The 19,527-nt window shown below is 56.4% G+C and overlaps 1 protein-coding gene across 1 annotated transcript in view; it reads left to right on the top strand.

Annotated features, from left to right (window-relative positions):
- VSTM2L (V-set and transmembrane domain containing 2 like) overlaps positions 1-18,790 on the top strand; it is a 35,799-nt gene extending 17,009 nt beyond the window's left edge. Inside the window, exons 2-4 of the mRNA XM_002915167.3 lie at positions 7,278-7,447; positions 8,750-8,800; positions 17,362-18,790. Coding sequence (XP_002915213.2) covers positions 7,278-7,447; positions 8,750-8,800; positions 17,362-17,634 — 494 coding nt within the window. The 3' untranslated portion in view covers positions 17,635-18,790. The remainder of the gene's footprint in view (positions 1-7,277; positions 7,448-8,749; positions 8,801-17,361) is intronic.
- The last annotated feature ends 737 nt before the right edge of the window (positions 18,791-19,527 follow it).

Here is a 19,527-nt window from a genome sequence, read left to right as displayed (position 1 = left end):
CCCCCGCCTCCCTCTAGCTCTGGTTCTGCCTTGGTTCCCCCTGACAAAGAGCTGATCCTTCTACTGGTCCTCAAGCAGAGCCTGCTCTCACTCTGGCAGAGACTGATGGGTGGCCTGGGGTCCACTCCTTGCAGGCTTCCTGGAGGAGGCAGCCTCAAACCAGAGATTCGAAGATTAGAGATTAGAAGGGCAAGGAAGGCTGTGCAGAGGGAGAGAGGAGATCTGGGGCTGGATCAGAGGGTCTGGGCTGGGGGGTCTTGCCTCAGGCGTAGAAGGAGCTGGGGGCTGGGCTGAGGCTGCGTCTGGTGGATAAGTCCCCTGAGGCCTGCCTGTGTGTCCCTGGCTGCTGGGGGGGGCAGGGGGTTGTCGGGAGCCAATGAGGAAGGAGCGGAGGTACAGGACTGACGGATGAGGTTACACACGGCCCAGGTGTGAGCGAAGTACAGGCACCGTACCCATCGCCTAATCGGATGGAGCTACGAGGAAGTGTCTTTAAAATCCTTCTGGAGATGACAGATGTTGAGCCAGAGTGTGAGGACGGGAGCGCTTCTCGTCTAGCACCTACTACGTGCCAGGCGTGAGGCATGCGTTGCCTTGTGTCATCCCCCCTTTGGTCATATAAAGAACTGAGGTTCAGAGAGGCAAAGGGGCTTGTCCAGGTCACACAGCTACAGCTGGAGAGTAGAAGAAACAGGATTCAAACCCAGGCCCGAAGGCAAAGCCCTAGATGTGGTATCGAACCAGGGCCTGGAAGGTTAGGAAGGAGGTCAGGCCCTGATTGTGAAGGGCAGACAAGATCTTCCAGGTCCTCCTCTGCCTTTCCCAGAAGCCAACCCACTGACTCGGGCCAGGGCCCCAGAGCTGTTTTCTGCAGATCGTGCCCCGATAACCAAGCTGGGGGTTAATGACTACATTGCTCCCCCAATTAAAAGCAGAAAGGAAGAAGAGGTTGCATTCAATCAATCCCCTTTCTCCTTCTCCCGCAGAATCCTAATTTGTGGACACTGGTTTTAATTGTCTTCCCAGCGAGCCCAGCCCTGCTCAGGCCCTGGGGCAGAACGCAATTGCATCCTTCCCAAAAATCTATAATTATACCAGCCTCCCCAGAGACCGGCTGTGAAGAGTTACCTGAGCAGGGGGGGAAGGCGTAGGACAGGAGGAAGTCAAGGAGAAGAGATGGATTTTATGTCCCAAACTCAGCAGGGATGCTAACTGGAGATGGGGGGGTCTGGGTGGCTGGAGGGAAGGACATGGGGGAGGGGTCAGGAAGAGGGGCTGCAGGAGCCAGGTCTAGAAGTTATGGGCTCCACTCTCCAGTGCTCTGAAACTGGGATCAAATGTAACCGCTTTCTCGGTGGCTTTGGGCAAGTCCTTAACCTCTCCGGGCCTCAGCTTCCCCACCTGAACAATGGGGATAATAATGATCCTTCCCCCACAGCATCATGGGGGAGCAAATGTCCGTGAAGAGCTTGGCACAGTGCCTGGCGCGAGGCAAGTACTCTGTATTTCTTAGACGTTATTTCTGCACCTGAGTCACCGTCACACTTAGTGTGGACCGCCTGCCAGTTTCTGGTGCTGATGTGGTGTCCTCTCTCGCAGAGCTGGGACAGCGAGCAAGAACCTCTTGCCGGTTAGAGCTGCCTGCTTGAGGGGAGGTGTGAGGAACTGAGCTCCCCATCTTTGGAGGTGTGCAAGTGGGATGCAGACGTGTGGAACCTGGTGGCTGAACTTTTCCTGATAATTGAGACCAAATCCTGATGGGGGCCGATGGAACCCTGGGTCTTGGTCACAACTGCTGGTGAGACCCAGGTTCAAAACCCAGCTCTGTGTGAACTTGGGCAAGTCCTGTCTCCTTTTTGAGCCTCATTTTCCTCATCTGTCCAAAGGGGGTGACTGGGGCGCGTTTGGCTCAGGGCATGATCCCAGCGTTCTGGGATTGAGCCCCGCATCGGGCTCCTCTGCTGGGAGCCTGCTTCTTCCTCTCCCGCTCCCCCTGCTGTGTTCCCTCTCTCGCTGGCTATCTCTCTCTCTGTCAAATAAATAAATAAAACCTTTTTAAAAAGGGGGGGTGAGCGGATTAGAGAGTATCAAGACAGCGCCTGTGTCGTGGTAGGCGTATAGCAGGTGCTTCATAAATGGTACGGATTCTTCTTAAAAACAACGACAACGTTCTCTGGGTGTCTCTCCTCCTTGTCTTGGCTCACACCATTCCTAGTCTCCTTGCCTCTGCCTGCCAGGACGCACCCATCTCAGGGCCCAGCTGACATACTCCTCCTCCCCCAAGTAGCAGTGACCCCTCCCCTCCCCAGTGCCCGGGACACTGCTGTTAGGACCTACATCACTGTCTCCCTCAGATTGTCTGAGCTGGTGGGGTTCTCAGACCATCAGCACTGACCCCCGTTGTACAGAGGAGCAAGCCAAGGCTCAGAGAAGGGGAGAGAGGCTCCCCAGGCCACACAGCATGTCTGTCCGCAGAAACAGGCTCAGTCCTCCACCTGTGGTTCCAGCCCCCTGCCCCAGGTGCTCACCTGCATACGCTGCTTCTCCATCAGGGGCTCCTTGGGACAGGGCCAGGGACAGAGAGACCCAGGTTATGCACCCAAATGCCCAGAACCTCATTTCCCCACTTGTCTTGCAGACACATCGCCCCTGTCACCACTGAGGTTGGAGACAACGGGATCCTGGGGGACCTCCTCCATCCCACCTAGGCAGATCCTGGAAGGGTCCGAGGGGATCAGAGAGACCCTGGGACCAGAGTCCACTGTGGGGGCGGGGGAGCTGATGGCTGACCCCACAGGTGACTCACCTGGTTCCATGAGTTCGTGCAGCCAGATTTCCATCCCTCCTCCTCCCCAAAGCCCTTCCCCACTCTTGGTTCCGGACCATCTCCCTACCTGGGGCTGGGCGTCAGGGAGCACAACACCTCCTTTGAGAAGTCTCCCCTGATTGCCTCAGGCTGGGTGAAATGCCTTCTTTGTGCCTGCCAACCTTTGCACGCCCCAGCCTGCCCCATAGGACCGTGCAAGGTTGGCCATCTTAGACTGTTACTTTTTAAGAAAGACCTTTGCAACCAGAAAGAGTTTAAATACTCTAGGAAAAACATGGTCTTGGGAATCAGACGGGCTTGGGTTCAAATCCAGGCTCTGCTGTGTGGCCTTGGAAGGGTCACTGCCCCGCACTGGGCCTTGGCTGCCTCCTTTGAGCAATGGGGACATGTGATGGGGAGGGGAGATTCACCTGCCAGGATGCCCCCACCCGTGACAGCTGAGCACCGGGAATGTGGCTTGTCGAAATTGAAATGTACTGTAATCGTGTCAAATTCATGCTGGATTTCCAAGACTTAGCACAAAGGGAAATGTAAAATATCTCATTAATCATTCCTATTACATGTTAAAATAATTTTTTGATATCTTGGGTTAAATAAAATACATGATTAAAATTAATTTCATCTGTTTAAAAATTTTTTTTTAACTTTTTAAATGTGGCTACTGGAAAATGGCAATTTCCATGTGTGCCTCACACCCCTGGCTTGTGTTCTGTTTCTGTTGGACAGCGCCCTCTAGAGGACCATTACAGGGATGGGGAGGGGACAGATGCGGGGGGCGGAGCGGGGGGGGGGGGATCATCCCCCGAGGGTGTTATGGAGGTAGAGGGCCTGGTCAAAGACAGGGCCTGGGGCCTGACCTTGCTGTCCACTGGCTGCTGTCTAACCCCAGGCCAGACCCTGCTCCCTCTGAGCCTTTTTTGCTGCATCAGTAAAAACAACCTGTGGGCCAGGACTGGGTTTTCAGTTTGAGGGTGCCTGTGGGCAGGGGAGACTGAGCAAGGGTGGATGGAGGCCTGGCCCCTCTCCAGGTCCCCCGATGGAGTCCCCACCCAAGGAGAGCCCATCTCTGCCCTTCCTGCCACCCATGAGACCCCCACATACCTTTGGCCAGACCTGCTTCCTCCACTTACGCATCTCTAGGTGGAGGAGAAGCGCAGGGGCGGAGTCATACAGGCCTGGGTTCGAGGGCCGGCTCCACCCTTCCTAGTCTGTGATCCTAGCAGCCGTGGACCCCCTTTCTCCAGGGGCAGGAGGGAAAACGGTGAGCACTTTCTGATTCCTGCGGCTCAGCAGTGGCACCTGGAGAAGGTCACAGCTGTGTCCCTCTCACTGTCCCTTAGCCAGCCAGGTCCCATTGCTGGCCACTTTGGATCCAACTCTCCTCCTCCCCTCTTTGCAAAGGCCACTGGGTCTGAATCAAGGCAAAACCCAGCTGTTCCAGGACAAGGGGCCAAGAGCTCACTGTGATCCCCTCTTGACCCCTCCTGGTGGCTCAGGGCCTCGACAGCTCCCTGCGGTCCTGCTTGAGCCAGCACTTTGGCATCCGCTCAGGGTGGGGACCTCTTGGCTCTGGACACCACTGTGCCCCTGCCCAGTCATATGTGTTCATTCGTTTAGGCAACACGTATTTATTGAACACCTACTAGGTGCCGGGCACTGTTCTAGGAGCTGGGGATGTATCCATAAGACAGGCACAGGCGCAGTCCCTCCTCCTGGGAGAGCAGACGATAAACATAAAACGAGTGTATTTGCTGTGCTGTCCAGTACAGTAGCCATTACCTACGGGTGGCTATTTGTTTGAATTTAAATGAGCTAAAATGAAATAAAATTTAAAGTTCAGTTCCTCATTCACACTAGCCACATTTCAAGTGCTCAGTAGACACACGTGGCTGGTAGTTTCTGGATTAGCTCAGATATAGAACATTTTCCTCATTGCAGAAAGTCTTCAGACAGCACCAATAATGCACTAGAAGGAAATAGTGATTTAAAGCCCTGGGTTTGGGTGGGAGATGCGACTTAAATGAGGTGTTTAGGGAATGCCTCATTGAGGGGACATCTGAGCAGAGTCATGAAGCAGAGGACGTCGGGAGCTCTGTGGGAATCTGGGGGCAGGAGGAGTGTTCCAGGCAGAGGGAATACTAAGCAAGTGCGAAGGTCCTGATGTAGGATCTCAACTGGAATGTTCAGAGAACAGCAAGGAGGCCATTGTGGCGGGAACAGAATAAGCAGGGGAAAAGCAGAAGCTGGCACTGGAGGGGACAGCCCCAACGTGGAAGGCCTTCTCTTTCAGGGTGAAGGCGTTGGCTTTTGCCCTCAGCGAGAAGACGCCGTGGGAGCGTTTTGAGGAAAGAAGGAGTCGGGATTGGTTTGTGTTTTGGCAAGATACCTCTGGCTGACCAGTTGCAAATATATTGTCGGGGAGCATGGGTGGCCACAGGGAGGCCAGTGAGGAGGCCACTGTGCTGTCGCGGGCAGGAGATGGTGGCGGCTGGCCCAGCGCGGGAGGGGGAGGTTCTGGAGACGTTCTGGAGGCATCTTCCACAGGGCTCCCTGCAGACTGAATGTGGGCTATAAGAGAGGGTGAGGGGGGGTCAAGGACGGCTCTACAGGTTGGGGGCTGGGCACCCAGCAGGCAAAGGCGGCATGGGCTGGTTTCATCTCCTGCCCAGTGGGAATAAGGACAGTCCCGGCTTTCTGATCGACTGCACGTGAAGGCACCTCACACCTCACCGGGCACATGTTCAGTAATTCAAATAGCCATTCTTATTAAACAGCCTTTGTCTATGGGACAGCGGCCAGGCCTTCCCAACCTCAATGAATGTGGGAAGCTCCAGGAAGCATCTCATAAACCTTTAACCTTGGGGATTAGGGTGCTTGCAAACTTTCTCTTAGCCCGGAAACCAGTTCCTGGAGTCAAGCTCCACATGGAAACCCTGGATGTAGGGCAGAAAGATCAGAAGCTTCCAGATGGAGGTGCTTGTCAATCCTGATGCTCCCAGAGCCCTTGGAACCCTGGGGAGGGGCGGGACCCCTCTCTCCCAGCCCAGAGCTCCCTGTTCCTCCTGCCCCGAGCTGCGCAGGGAAGGGGACATACAGGAGGGACCCCTGGGGCTGGGTGGTGGCACGTCTGCTGCTGGGGAGGGCGGGAACCCTGCAGGCTGCAGCAGCCAGGAGGGGCAGGGGGCGCGAGGACTGATGGACACACATTCCCTGGGTGACCTGCACGTTGCCAGGCGTCTTTCTGGGGCGAGGTAATCTCTCCTGAGAAGAGGAAAGAATTCTAATTACATCTCAGGACAATATTTGTTTGGAGAGAGGAGAGACAGAACATATGGTGGGGAGGGATACGGGCCACATTAAATGGGGATTTGTTTTCTCATTTACCTGGTGGCGTGGTGGGGATGGAGGGTGGGTGGGGCTCCTGCTGGGTCATGGGGCGCAGGGGACCACCTGCCCTGGGATTTTCCTGGGGAGCTGGGCCTTGTGGGGGATGGAGGCAGATGTGGCTCCACCGCACCCTGGGGGCCCTCCGAGGATGGAGAATGTTCAACCCGTTCAGTGTGCACGGAGGGCCTGCTCGGTGCTGGGAGCGGCGTGGCCAGCAGGAGCTCCATCTGGGTCCCTATTCTCAGGGAGCTCAGCGGGGCGGGCAGTGCGTGCAGTGAATGGATATGAGGTCTGACCGGGCATCAGGGGGGCGGGGACAGGAGGTGGGGGTGAGGGGCTCCTGCCCTGGGTGGTCAAGGACAGCCTCTGAAGGGGCCCAGTTAGAGCTCTGAGTGCCTTGAAGGAGCCAGGTGGGCAAAGAGAGACCAAAGATAGCGCGTTCCAGCCTTGGGCATAGAGCAAAAGTGAGGGGAAAGTGAGGCATGCCCACAGGACAGAGAGAAAACCAGGGAGCAGTGGGCAGGCCTTGAACCCCAACCTGGTGGGCTTTATCCCAGGTGCAGTGGGGAGCCCGGGCAGGTTCTGAGCAGGGGGTTGGCCAGGCCTGACTTGGTTTTACAAAGACTTCGGCACTGGCTGTGGTGCTCTGGGGTTGGGAATGACCTGGAAGTGAGACCGGGGTGGGGGTGGGGCCTAGAAAAATCTGGAAGACTTAAAACTGCAGCTTCCTCCCTGCCCTCCCTGGCCTCCTTGTTCACCCCTTCCAACCCAGCCCTTCTCTGATGCCTCACTGCCCTGGGTGGGTCCCCTGTGGTGCCCACAGACTCTGGGATAGAGACGAAGCTCATGTGGGGCACTCAGGGCCCTGGACCTGCCCCATCGTCTCCATTTCTTGCCAGCTGCTGTCGCACACCCCTTTCCCAGCCTTGCTGAGCTCGTCCAGGGGCCCCTCCTGAAGCCAGGCCGTTCCCACTCTCCCCACCCCTTCCTGACCCGCCAGCCCTGCGCCCCCGGGCTGGCTGTTTCCTGAGCCCCAGCCATTCCTCCCCCTTTCTCCACACAGCCCTGTTCACAGAGACGCCCCACGACATGACGGCGCGGACGGGCGAGGACGTGGAGATGGCCTGCTCCTTCCGCGGCAGCGGTTCCCCCTCCTACTCGCTGGAGATCCAGTGGTGGTACGTGCGGAGCCACAGGGACTGGACCGACAAGCAGGCGTGGGCCGCGAACCAGGTACCACCCCTGGGGAGCCACCAGAGCTGGGCTGGGACCGCCCTGGTCCCCGGGGTTCGGACGTTTCTCTCCCCTCTGAGCGGGAGGCAGGGCTCGGCTGAACACTGGGGATGGCCACAGCGAGAAGGCCCCCCCAGACAGCGCAGCGTCCCTCCCTTCAGCGTGCAGGTGGGGAAACTGAGGCCAGGGATTCCAGGCAAGGCGGGCCACCCAGTCACCGCACACATGCTCGCTGGAGCAGATGCTGTTGGCGCCCTGCTCGCACACCTGCCGCCAGCCCCGCGGCCAACCGCCGACCCCTGCAAGTCTGCCTCAGAGTTTTCTCGGGGCCACAGAGCCTGCTGGCCTGCAAGGCAGACCCGCAGTGACTGACCGAGCTGGAGGACACGTACCCGGCAGCCTCGCCCACAGCTGGGGTGACAGGAGAGTTCCACATGCTCTCCCTCGGGTCCCCATGGGAGGAGGCTCCAGCTGCCCGCAGGGGTGGCCGCTGGGTAGCATGCACACGACTGACTTCCTCCCGCCCACTCCCCTCCTCGGGTTCCTGGGAGCCCCTCCCAGGAAGAAGGACTTGAATCTTTGTCTCAAGGTCTGCTTCTAGGGGAACCCATTCTTACACGGGGGTAAATGCACATAATATATGAACACATGCCTCTCCTCCCACCCATTCACATCCGAACACGTGCATTTACACACCTGCATGTGCACACATGGGCGTGCGCGCACATTCTAGCGTGCTCATGAAATCGCCTCTCACGTGTTCACACGTAACATATTAAACTCTGTCTTGCTCCCGGGGGTGTCCGCTCTCCAACGCTTGCAGCCTGCCTCACAGGGCTCCGAGGACTCTGGGGGGTCAGAGGAAGCCCTGAGGCCGAGGCCGGCTGGTTTCTCGCAGTTGGCAGCGTCTGGGGTCAGCCTGCAGGGAATGGTACGTGGGCAGGACTCTGACAGCATTTGCCACAAACACACGATCATGGGTGTGACAAACACATTCACAGACCCGAGTGCAGAGACAGACATTCCGACAAACAACAGCAGGCAGACTCCCCCACCCGCACAGACCCCCAGATACCCACGTACCTAAGTGCACAGCTCATGCATGTTTGCAGGGCACCCTCTTCATCGTCCTTTCCTCTGACTCACCCCCACCCTGAGGCGACACAGAGCTGAGGGACGCCCAACTCAGGACCCCAGGGCATCACTTGTCACAGCTACAGTCTTAGCTATTGTCCGTACTCCCAGCCCATGATGCTAACGCCTTGTCTCTGCTCTCTCTTCCCCTCCCGCTCCCTCCAACAGCTAAAAGCATCTCAGCAGGAAGACACAGGGAAGGACGCCACCAAAATAAGTGTGAGTTTTGGTAATGACTTCTTGCAAGGGCTCTAATGGAGGACACAGCTGTAGTTTAAAAAAAAAAAAAAGGAGGGGGGCCCAGTTCAGCTGGGAGCTTGGGCATGAAGATGGAGGAGAAGAAAAAAGAAAGGGGGACAAAATGGCCTTGTTCTTCTGTTTTTTAAAGGATGCAGATTTTTCAAGTTCATTGAATGACAGGCACAAAAAATGACAGGGGGGAGAGAAGACGCATTCTCTCCTGTCAGGGCCAAGGCTGTGTGTGGCCCAGATGCTGTGTGGCTGTCTCAGCAGCATTTTGAGTTTGGGGAACCAATAGGGTCTAATGGGACTAAGCTGGCGTTTTTCGGCCCGTCATGACTGTGGTGACACGTCAGGGTCACTTGGGTCATGTGGCTCCCGGGGCTGAGGTGGGGCGGGGGAACTACAGCCGAAGGATTTCAGGACTGGCCCGGTCTTCTGCATGGACTTGTTTTATCATTGCTACAACTCTATAGGGAACGGCCAAGCATTCACCCATTTTACAGGTAGGGCAACTGAGGCTTAGAGGGGTCAAAGATTTGCTGGAGGCTGTGACGTGGCTGAACTACCTGTCTTCCGGGCTTGAGTTCCTTGTCTCCAGACTCTGCTAGGACCTCATGTGGGGGCCCAGGGGACTCCGGGAGTGCCAGTGTTTGTGGAGGAGGGCCGGATCGGTGCATGGGCATCAGGTCATCCTGGAAGTAGGCTAGTAAGTCCGCTAGCAGCATTAGAAATGCGGGTGCCCACAGGGGTATGACTGTGTATGTGAGGGGAGTAAACTCCAGATTCACTCTTTTCTGCTGATTCTTCCACAACTTTTCAAGCATTGGTGAGGGAGCTCCGTACCCCAAGGCCAATGAGACACAGGTGTTCAGAAGAGCCTTGCCCCAGAGCAGAAGTCACAGTGCAGAGTGGGCACCAGTCGGCATGGGGGGTGCCATGCTGGGCAGTGAAGATCAGGGAGCGGAGGCAGGGAGGCCCGGGAGGAGGCTCCTACAGCCACCCTAACAGGAGGTGGGCAGATTCGAGAACAAGGGCTTTTAAAGCAACATTCGTGCAGTCTGTCCAAGGCCCTTCCCGGCTGCGGTCTGGAAATTCAAGCTGCTTCCAGATTAGGGCAGCCGCAGTTCCCCCTACACCTCTGCCCCTCGTCCTCAACCTCTGCCAAGGGGTACATCCATGTGCAGTGCCCCATTCCTTGCCCGAACACCCACCAGTTAAGTCTGGGTAAGTAGAGATCTGTGTATATATTAATACACCTGCAACTCTCTCTCCTATGATTTTGTTTGGGGTTTAAGGAGTGTCTCAGGCGAAGGGAAGAATAATCTAATTGACTTAGAGGATTAGAATTCAAGGCTGCTAGGCCCCACGTGAGGGGAATGTGAAGATGCTAATTAGTTAAATAAAATAAATGTGCTCAGCGTGATTGTGCAATCGCTCCCCGCCCCCAGTGCCTGCAATTCCGGCACCAGCAGGGGCTCCGGGGTTCTGGTGAGGGGTCTGGTCACACGGACATCGACGACCTCCTTGTCCAGACAGTGTCACACACACGACAGTTCTTAAATACACAGACGCGGAGTTCGCCGACACCTGGAAACAGAGTACAGCCCGGTTTCACACAGGCTAGAAGGCTCGGACTTTTCTCCATGGCCTTCAAGACTCTGCTCAACTCGTTCTGCTCACCCTCTGGACTGTCTCATCTTGCTTGACCTGGCTCCCTTTCCCCTCCCAACTCTGCCTGCTTTTCCACGTTCCCATCCCTACCCACCTCCTGGCTTTTGCATGGGCCAGTTCCTCTGTCCAGGAAACTGTTCCTCGCTCTTCCTTCAGAGCTCAGCTCAGGACAGCTCTTGACCCCGTGTCTCAGCCGACATCTCCTCTCTGTGCTGGCTGCATTTCCATCTGCAAGCACCTGTGTGTGCCTTTGTTTCCATCTGTCCCCCCACACCCCCAGGCTCAGCGGGGCTGGGACTATGCCTGCCTGATGAACTGTTATATTTCTGGAGCCTAGTACAGTGCCTGGCACATAGTAGGTGTGCAATAAATAACTGGATGACTGTCACACACCCAGGCCAACAGTGGTATACACCCAGACACGGAGTTTGGCACACAGACATGCCAACATACTGCACATCCGCACCTGTACAGGTAGAGATGCAGGTGACACGAACGCACAAGGTAGCTCTTGTGGGGCCACGGAGTCTAGAACCCAGGCCCCGGATCTGTAGGAGCCAACTGAGCCAGGCAGGAAATTTGGTCCAGTAGCTCTGTGTCTTTTAAAAGTCCTGATTGCGATGGGCAGCTCCTGATTTTTAAACGTTGGGACCTACTTCGAAAAACACCATGGGAGCTAAGCACAGGTCATGTGCTGGCGGGGCAGCGTGGGTGCCTTGGGATCTCAGGTTCCGGGGGAGAAAGTACCATCAACTTCCCGGAGCCTGGTGCAGGAGGGCTCCGTGACCTGTTGGGGCTGCCATGGCAACGCTGGGAAGGACCCGGGTTGGGTTGTTGAGGACTCACTGGGGCCGGCACCTCACATCCCTGAGCCAAAACTTACCCTGTGAGCTGGGAAGTCCTAGAGATCGGCTGTGTGAATGACAGTGGTTACTAGAGAGAAAACTTTTTATGAATCGGTAAATCGCAAGACTCCTGTTCCCAGCAGGCAGGGGGGCAGCTGGAGCATGAAACGGGCCCCAGCTTCTCTGCAGGGAGCAGGTGAGAGAATGAAAGAGCTCAGCATCTTGTAGGGAGATTCGCTATATAGTAGGACAGGCATCTGTGATAAAATAATAATAATAATAACAATAATAATAAAGCAGCTAACATGTATTGAGTGCTTGCCATATGCCAGGAACCATGATGAGTGAGCTTTACTTTACACGAATTATCTCGTTTCACTTGGGACCTGGGGAAGGACCCCCGGCCTAAAAACATCTCCCTTGGTAGCTTGCATATGCTGAGAATTTCACCTTTGGGGCCTCATTTCTGTGTCTCAGGCAAATTCTTTTTCTTATTGCTTGTGTTCAAGTTCTGGAAGTTTTTCTTTTGATCGAACTGAAGCTCTTTATTTTAGAGTTTAGGTTAATTTCCCCTTTACCAGTTTTGCAAGCTGCGTTGACTTTCATCATGTTAACTGCTTTAGTGAGAAAGAGTCCTGGGCCACCTGGGTCCCCACGTGCATGTGGCCCGTGCTCTGGCCCGCTCATCCTAAAGTCTTCATCCCTTCCAGCCAAGCCCCAAAGCCAGGTACAGCCTTGAAGAAGCCTCAGGAAGATCAGCAGCCCGCCTCTGGGATCTCCATGAAATCTCCATGAATGGTTATAAGACAGTCCCATTCGTTAGGTGAACGAGGCCCCTGCCGACCCTGCCCAGCTGCTGGGCATGCGTGGTGCATGTGTGGACACTGGTGTTTTTGGTGGAAGGCTGGGACAGCTGGAGCAGTGCATGAGCTCTGCAGCCTTCACAAAGGAGGAACAGGCCAAGTGGTGGCTCATGGTTCACTCTGATTTTTATTTTCTGCTCTAGATGTTTCTCTCTTAAAATTCCTGCAGTGGCCCACGGTATACATAGGGCATGAAGTTCTGAGGTCCTCCAGGGAGGTGAGACTCACGTGGAGTCAAAATCACTCCGTCTATCCCAGGAATGCCTGAAACATTCTTAGGGTGGTCACAGGCCTCAAAGATGTCTCTCAAAGGCCATGTTCACACATGCCCAGTCCCTGTCTTCAGGTGCTCCCAGGCCAGTGTGGGAGATGGACGTTAACCCAATTATCACCCATGATAAACAGTAAAATGACAACTGTGACCATCAAAATGAGGAGAGCTACCTGGGGGTCTGAGCCAGTAACAGAGGACCTGGCCTGTTCTGGAGGGCCTGGAGGGCTTCCCGGAGGAGGTGCTATTTAAAGTAAGCACTGAAGTATAGAGGTATTGACTAGGAGCTGGGGATCTTGGCTGGGTGTGTGTGTTGGAGGAACTGCAGGAGGCTGGTGTGGCCAAGGGGCAGGTGTGGGGATGAGATCGTGAAGGGCCCGGTCAGCCACTGCCAGGAGCCATCGAAGGAAGGGCCCGAAGTTGGGGGCATTGTGTAAAGATCTGTCTGGCTGTCATAGAGAACAGATCGGAAGGGGCCACAGTGGCTTTGGGGAGGCTGGAAGGAGGCTGGGACGATGACCAGGTGGGAGAAGCTGGGACCCTAGTCAGCGCAAGGGGGCTGGACTCTGGAGGGAAAGGGAGAGGCCCAGGGATGTTCAGAGGGAAGATCAGTGGAATCCTGGAATTGATTGTGCTGGAGTGCACGAGGAGCAAGGGCAGTGATGACTTGGAAGGGTCTGGCTGGAGTGGGTGAGGCCTTCTGGGGTCCAGATTCAGAGGGACCCTGAGCTGGATTCTGAACACGCCGTGCGGGGCAGGGAGGGGTGGTGAAAGTGTCTGCATGCTGCTGATGGAGGCCTGAGAGTGGCAGAGCTCAGAGCAGGCCCTGGCCTGGGGCAGGGACCATCCCATCCCAGTGCCTTCCCCGGGGCCACCCTGTCCCTCGCAGGCTCAGCCACGAGGCCGCATGTAGGACATACGTCAGCGTGGCTCATTCTCCCCGGCCGGCTCTGGAGAAAGACCCCCAGCCTTGTGGGCCCAGGGGTGCCCCTGCCATGCCCGGAGAGGCCTGGGCCATGGGTGAGCAGGGAGGGAGCTGAGCTTGGTCATGGCATGGACTCGCCGTGTCTCTTTCAGCGTAATTAGGTGCTTAATTGCACTGCTGAGGCCTGTCGATGCCTGTGCCGACGTGATTATGATTTACAGCCAGGCCCGCGGCGCAGGGGTCGCCTCCCCTCCTGGACCTCTCTAGTCTCGCTGGAGGGCTGGGCCATAGGGTTTTCTGCCCAGTTTGTGAATGAGGAGATCCAAGAAGCTGCTCCCTCCACTCCCGGAAGCTGGGGCAGGATGTTGGGCCCCTCCCACAGGATATGCCTCTGAGGATGGGCTGGGCTCCCCCAAGACAAGGAAGGCTAGGGACTGGGGAAGGAGGTAGGAGGGGGTGAAAAGGCAGTCCTGTGGTTTACTGGTCATGCGAGGCTCGCCAGATGTCTCTGTCTCCAGCTGGGTGGCCTTGGGCCAATCACTTTACTTCTCCGAGCCTCAGTTTCCTGACCCATACAAAGGGTATCCTGGCAGGGCCTACATCACGGGGTTATTGCAGGGCTTAAAAAACACGTACGAAGCTTTTAGCACATCAGCTTGCGGTGATCAAGTGCTCTGTAAACACTGGCTGCCAGCACTACTCTCAATGCTGCGATGGGTTTTTTATTTGCCTTCTCCGGATTGTGCTTAAAGGGGTAGGCGCCAGGGCCGGAGAGAGCAGTGTCTCATGCGTGACTCTCCCTGCGGTGCCGGGTTCCGTGTGGGGTCTGGGTTGTCTGTGAGTCCACGCAGCATGGCTGGGGTCTGGCCGGCTCACGGCTGTGACCCCAGCACCCAGCTCAGAGCACGCGCCTACTGAATGTCTCCCAGATGCAGGATGACTCTGTCCCAAGAGCCTGGGTGTGGCGACTGGTCCGGGTCAGACCCAGCCTCCCAGCACCCTCCCCGACTCCCTCCTCTTCTCTCCTCAGAAGGCCACTGGGTCTGCTGGCAGAGGGGGCCAACAGGGTGGCGGCGGGCGCAGATTGCCCGGGGAGCACCCGTCCAGGCCTCGTCTAGGGTCTGGGGGCGGGAGGGGTGGGCCGCGTCTGGCGCTCCCTCCCTAGGAGCGGCTGCTCCCAGAGCTTCGCATTATTACTCCATTAGCGCCTTGTAGGGTTGACAAATGAAGGATAATTAATATCCGTGAGGGAAACAGATGTTGAGGTAATTCGCTCCCCGCTGTGCATTTGCAACAGCATCTCCTAACTCGCCTGAGAGCATGGCAGGGCCACAGGACCTCCCTGTGCCCTTGGTCAGAGGTGATGGCATCAGCGGGGCTTGTGGCCTCCAGCTGTGCCAGGCCCCGAGCTGGGGCCGGGGAGGCTGGTGCTCAGCCCCATGCCAAGAGGGGCGGCTGGGAGAGCTTCCTGCCGCTTCCTACTGCGAGCTCTGCCTGTGTCCCACCTCATGCCTCCTGCTCTACCAGAAGCCCACGTTTTCCTGCTTCGTGGGGATGATGGCCAGCTGCAAGGCTCAGACGGGCCAGGCTCCTTGCTGCTGCCCACCTACCCCTCCTCTTCCCTTCTGGAGCCTGGGACACACCCCCTCTGGCCCTGCCAGCTCTGGGTGACCGTGGATGGACCGGTCACACCATTTGGAGGAGTAGCGTGCATGGAGTCAGGCCTGGGTTTAGTTCCCAGCTCTGTCCTTTGCTGACTCACTGCCCACGGGAAGCCTCTCCTCTTTTCCGAGACTTCATTTCCCCATCTGTAAAGTGAGTATAGTCATGTGTAGCTGACCTCAAATTGGAAAGCATGATATCTGAGTACCACAGCACTTGGAGAGAGAAGGACCTAGAGCGAGTCCACTCATTAAACAAATGTCGCTGTCGTTCACAGGGCACAAGGCCCTGGATGGTCACTGAGATGAACAAAATGGGTATCATCCCTGCCCTCGTGGTGTTTATAGTTTGGCCAGGGAGAGAAACAAAAATCAAGTCAACAGACAAGTAAAATGGTTCTCAAACTACAATGACTGCTATGAAGAAGATAAACAGGGGGTTGTGATGGAGGGCTTCTTGGAGGAGGTGATGTTGAAAATGGACAGGAGTCAAGCAGGTAAAGAGAAGTGGGGAAAAGCACCGGGGCAGAGAGACCAGCATGCATGAGGTCAGAAAGAGCTTGGCATTTGGAGGGGATGAAAGGGGCCCGGAGGCCCGAGCAGGTCAGTGAGATACTGTAAGTTGCATGTGCGCATGCCCAGCACGGGCTCAGGCACGTCTGCAGTGAATGCACCCGTGTGGAGACTCTCCTCTTTCGCATCCCAGCCTCCTCATGGCAAGGGTGACCTGCAGGGCCCACCCCTCCGAGAGCTGGGGCTTGGGGCAAGAATATGACAGCTGGTTTTCTATGCCCTGCCCGCCACTCCGGGGCAGGAGGGGCCAGTAGGGCTCAGGGCTGGGGCTGCAGGCCTGATACCCACTTGGCTCCAGCCTGGGCCTGGCCAGCCTGCAGTGATGCCAGGTGGTGAGGGAGGTGGTGAGGTCAGTGACACGGGGCTGGGGACTAATCCCATTCTGTCTGGGCAGGGTGGGGGGTTGCAGGAGGGAGGGCGGGGCTCCTTTCAGCTGCAAGTAAGAAGGGGCCAGGGAAGGATGGACGCCCCTTCCCACCTCTCCTCTCCAGGCCCACCTCCCCCTTCCCACTTTTAACTCCCTATGTTGAATTGCGGATTCACAGAAAGTTACAACGATAGATCATAGAGTCCCCTGTGCCCTTCGCCGGGCTTCCGTGGTGATATACCTTATAAAACTGGCCAATGCCTTTTCTCTTCATTCATAAAACTGGCTCAAACCTCTGGCCGCCCCTCAGTTTATTCATAAGAGCTCTGATCTGGAATCTACCCACATGTGCATCAACAGGGGGCTGGGTGAACAAATTGTGGGGAGTGTCTCCGATGGAATACTACTCAGCCGTGAGAAAGCACAAACGGAGCTTTGGGCAACAGTGTGGAGTAGTCTCACTGATATTCCCTGGTGGGAAAGCGGGCACACACAAAAAGAGTTCAAAACTAATCCAGAGTGCCAAAAGTCAGGGTAGGTGGGGGTGTTGATAAGGAACGGCGACAAGGGGGGGCTCTAGAAGGTTCTAAGCGTCCCATGCTTTGCTCTTGGCAGTGGTCACACAGGCGTACATGAACACAGTTTTGTCAAACTGTATGCGCTTTCCCACATACGAGGTGTATTTCAATTTTAAAATAAAAATTTAAAAACCGAATCAAATTAATAAGTAAAGAGCCAAAGTACAAAGACAGCTAGTACAGACGTTCTTGCTCCCTGCTACCGGTGTGAAGTTATTAGTATCCTGATATATTTGTGATTAGCCTTCTTTTTTGTTTGTTTGTGTGTTCGAGCAAGTAGAACCTTTCACACAAGGCTGAGACCTGACTTTGCTGTCTCCCCCGGGTCCCCAGCCCTCCCTCCAGCCCAGACACAGCTACTGCTCTGGGGCCCCCGCGTTCCCAACAGTCTGTTTTCTCGCTCGCACACACACGTGTCTCCAAAGCCAGGACCTAGCGTTTTTATGCTTTTGTTTACAGAAATGGCCTGACCCCACAGGGGCTCTGCCGTGAGATCTTCTCCCTCCCTGCGTGTTGTGGAGCCCACCCCTAGCTCCGGCTTTTTAACTGCTGGGCAGTGTTCCATCAAATCAGCTGACTACTGCCTATTTACTCGTGCTGTTGATGGACACTGAAGTGGTTTCTGCTTTTGCTATTTGACTCACTTTCCCTGCAAGCCTCCCAGCGCCCTTGTGGGAGTGGTCTTTGGGGCCCCGGGCTACGAGCGGGCTCCCGGAAGCAGTGCTCTCCATCTCCCAGCTGCTGCCTGATGGCCAGGTCATGGTCTCTCTGTCCCCTCCCCAGGTGGTCAAGGTGGTGGGCAGCAACATCTCCCACAAACTGCGTCTGTCAAGGGTGAAGCCCACGGACGAAGGCACCTACGAGTGCCGTGTCATCGACTTCAGCGACGGCAAGGCCCGGCACCACAAGGTCAAGGCCTACCTTCGGGTGCAGCCCGGAGAGAACTCGGTCCTGCACCTGCCCGAAGCCCCGCCCGCTGCACCCGCCCCGCCCCCCCCAAAGCCGGGAAAGGAGCTGCGGAAGCGTTCGGTGGACGAGGAGGCCTGCAGCCTCTAGACTGATGCCTACCCGGCCACCCACCCGCCCCGCGCCCCTACAGCTGTACAGAGTGCATGAGGAGCCGCTGGATCGCTGGGGACGGGACTGCCTGGGTCCAGCCGCCTCCCCATCCCCGAGACTGCCTGTGGCCACCACGTCGGCCCTCTGCCCGCCACTCCCTTGCTCAGCATGTAAGCCCTGCCCAACCCTCCCTTTTCAGACCCCTGCGGTGACCTGGCTCGGAGAAGGTGGCCCCAGGGCACCAAGGGGACGACCCCCCAAATGCTGGGGCGGGCACCATGCGGGGGCCAGGCTGCCTCTCTGTCACCAGCTTCAGTGGAGTCCAGTGTTTTGCTTTGCTTGCTTGTCCCCTATCCTGTCCCGAGCCGGGCCTCCCAGCCTTACTCTCCCTCCTTTCCCATCATCCCCCGTTTGAACCTGGGGGTGTGGACTGTGACCCCTCCCAGAATTTGGACTGGAATCTTCTGAGCAGAACTGGGGCCTCTACCCTGGCGAAGAACTGGGGCACGGAGCCCCCAGGAGAGCCTTGCCCTGGGCCTGTGGCCCATGAACAGGGTCACTCACAGGGGTCCTGGGAGGAGAGGGAGACACCCCACTGCCTCCTGGGGGGTCCTTCATGTTCAGCTTCCTTATACCTAAGAAACAGCTCCCTGTCCCACCCTCCGCAGAGGTGGGGGGACCAGGAATCTGCCCCTTCACGTGGCAAGTCTGAAGGAGGGCCTTTTCCCTCTGACCCAGTGGCCCTATGCAGAGTTTTGCACCAGCAGGACCCCTTCCAGGGTCTTCGAGGCTCTCCCAGGAGCCCCCCTCTGCCAGCTCCCAATGTCCCAGCCGCCTCCTGGGGCCCATGCCACACCTACCCAAGGGCCTGGGGCTGTTGGGAGCCAAAGGTCCCCCAGTACCAATCTCCTCACAATTCCCAACTAGGGGGACACCCACCCCCTGGTAATTTGTAAATATTTCTATTGGGCCCAACACCCCCTGGGAACTGGCTCAAACCTCTGGCCGCCCCTCAGTGATGGAGTTGGGATGTGGGAGAGGCCGAGGGCTCTGCCCAGGGGTATGGGGGTAACCCTGTACACATGATCCAATCCGTGACAACCAGCCAACCTGAATAAAGCGGTTTAAAGAAACCTCCAGGCGGTGTCTTTCTGGGGCATTTGGGTCTGGAGCCGTGCGGCGGGGGAGGGGCCGGCCCACACCCAGCCTCGTTCAGCAGCTTCTCACTCCTGCTCTCTGGCCCAGAACAAGAGTTGGCTGGGGCACAGAGAGGGCGAAGGGAAACTGGCCTTTGCCAATTACCGGATGCTTGAATTATTCTTGGATTTTGAGATAATCACACATACAGAGGCGTGCATAAGACATGTCTACACTGTTTTGTCAATAAATACATTAGAAAGCAAATAAACGCGAGGCCACCGCCTACCAAACACAGGACTCGGAACAGAAGCCCCGCAGCCCAGCCCGTGTGTCTTCCTGCTCGTACCCACTGTCCTCCCTCTCAGAGAGTGACCACCACCCTGACTTTTGAGGGAAGCACATTCTTCATGTTCTTTTTACAGCTTTACTACCTATATGAATGTCATCTTAAGCAATATAGTTGAGTTTTGTCCATCATTTAGAACTTTGTATGCCCGGACGCGTACCACATCCATCCTGGCATGCACCACGCTGTGAGATTCACCCATGTTATTGCATGTCTGTAATTTGTCCATTTTTATGACCGCATGAATATCCCACAACTCAACTTATCGATTCATTCTACTGTTGACAAGAATTTGTGTTTCCATCTGGGTGCTCAGCAACACCGCCAAGGGCATTCTCACCCGTGTGTCCTGATGCGCGAGCATGAGACTCCCGGGGTGTCTGCTGGGCCGGAGGTTCAGGCAC

This window comes from Ailuropoda melanoleuca, chromosome 13, assembly GCF_002007445.2.
Source record: "Ailuropoda melanoleuca isolate Jingjing chromosome 13, ASM200744v2, whole genome shotgun sequence".
Classification (NCBI taxonomy): domain Eukaryota; kingdom Metazoa; phylum Chordata; class Mammalia; order Carnivora; family Ursidae; genus Ailuropoda; species Ailuropoda melanoleuca.
This window is presented reverse-complemented; position numbering and strand designations above follow the sequence as displayed.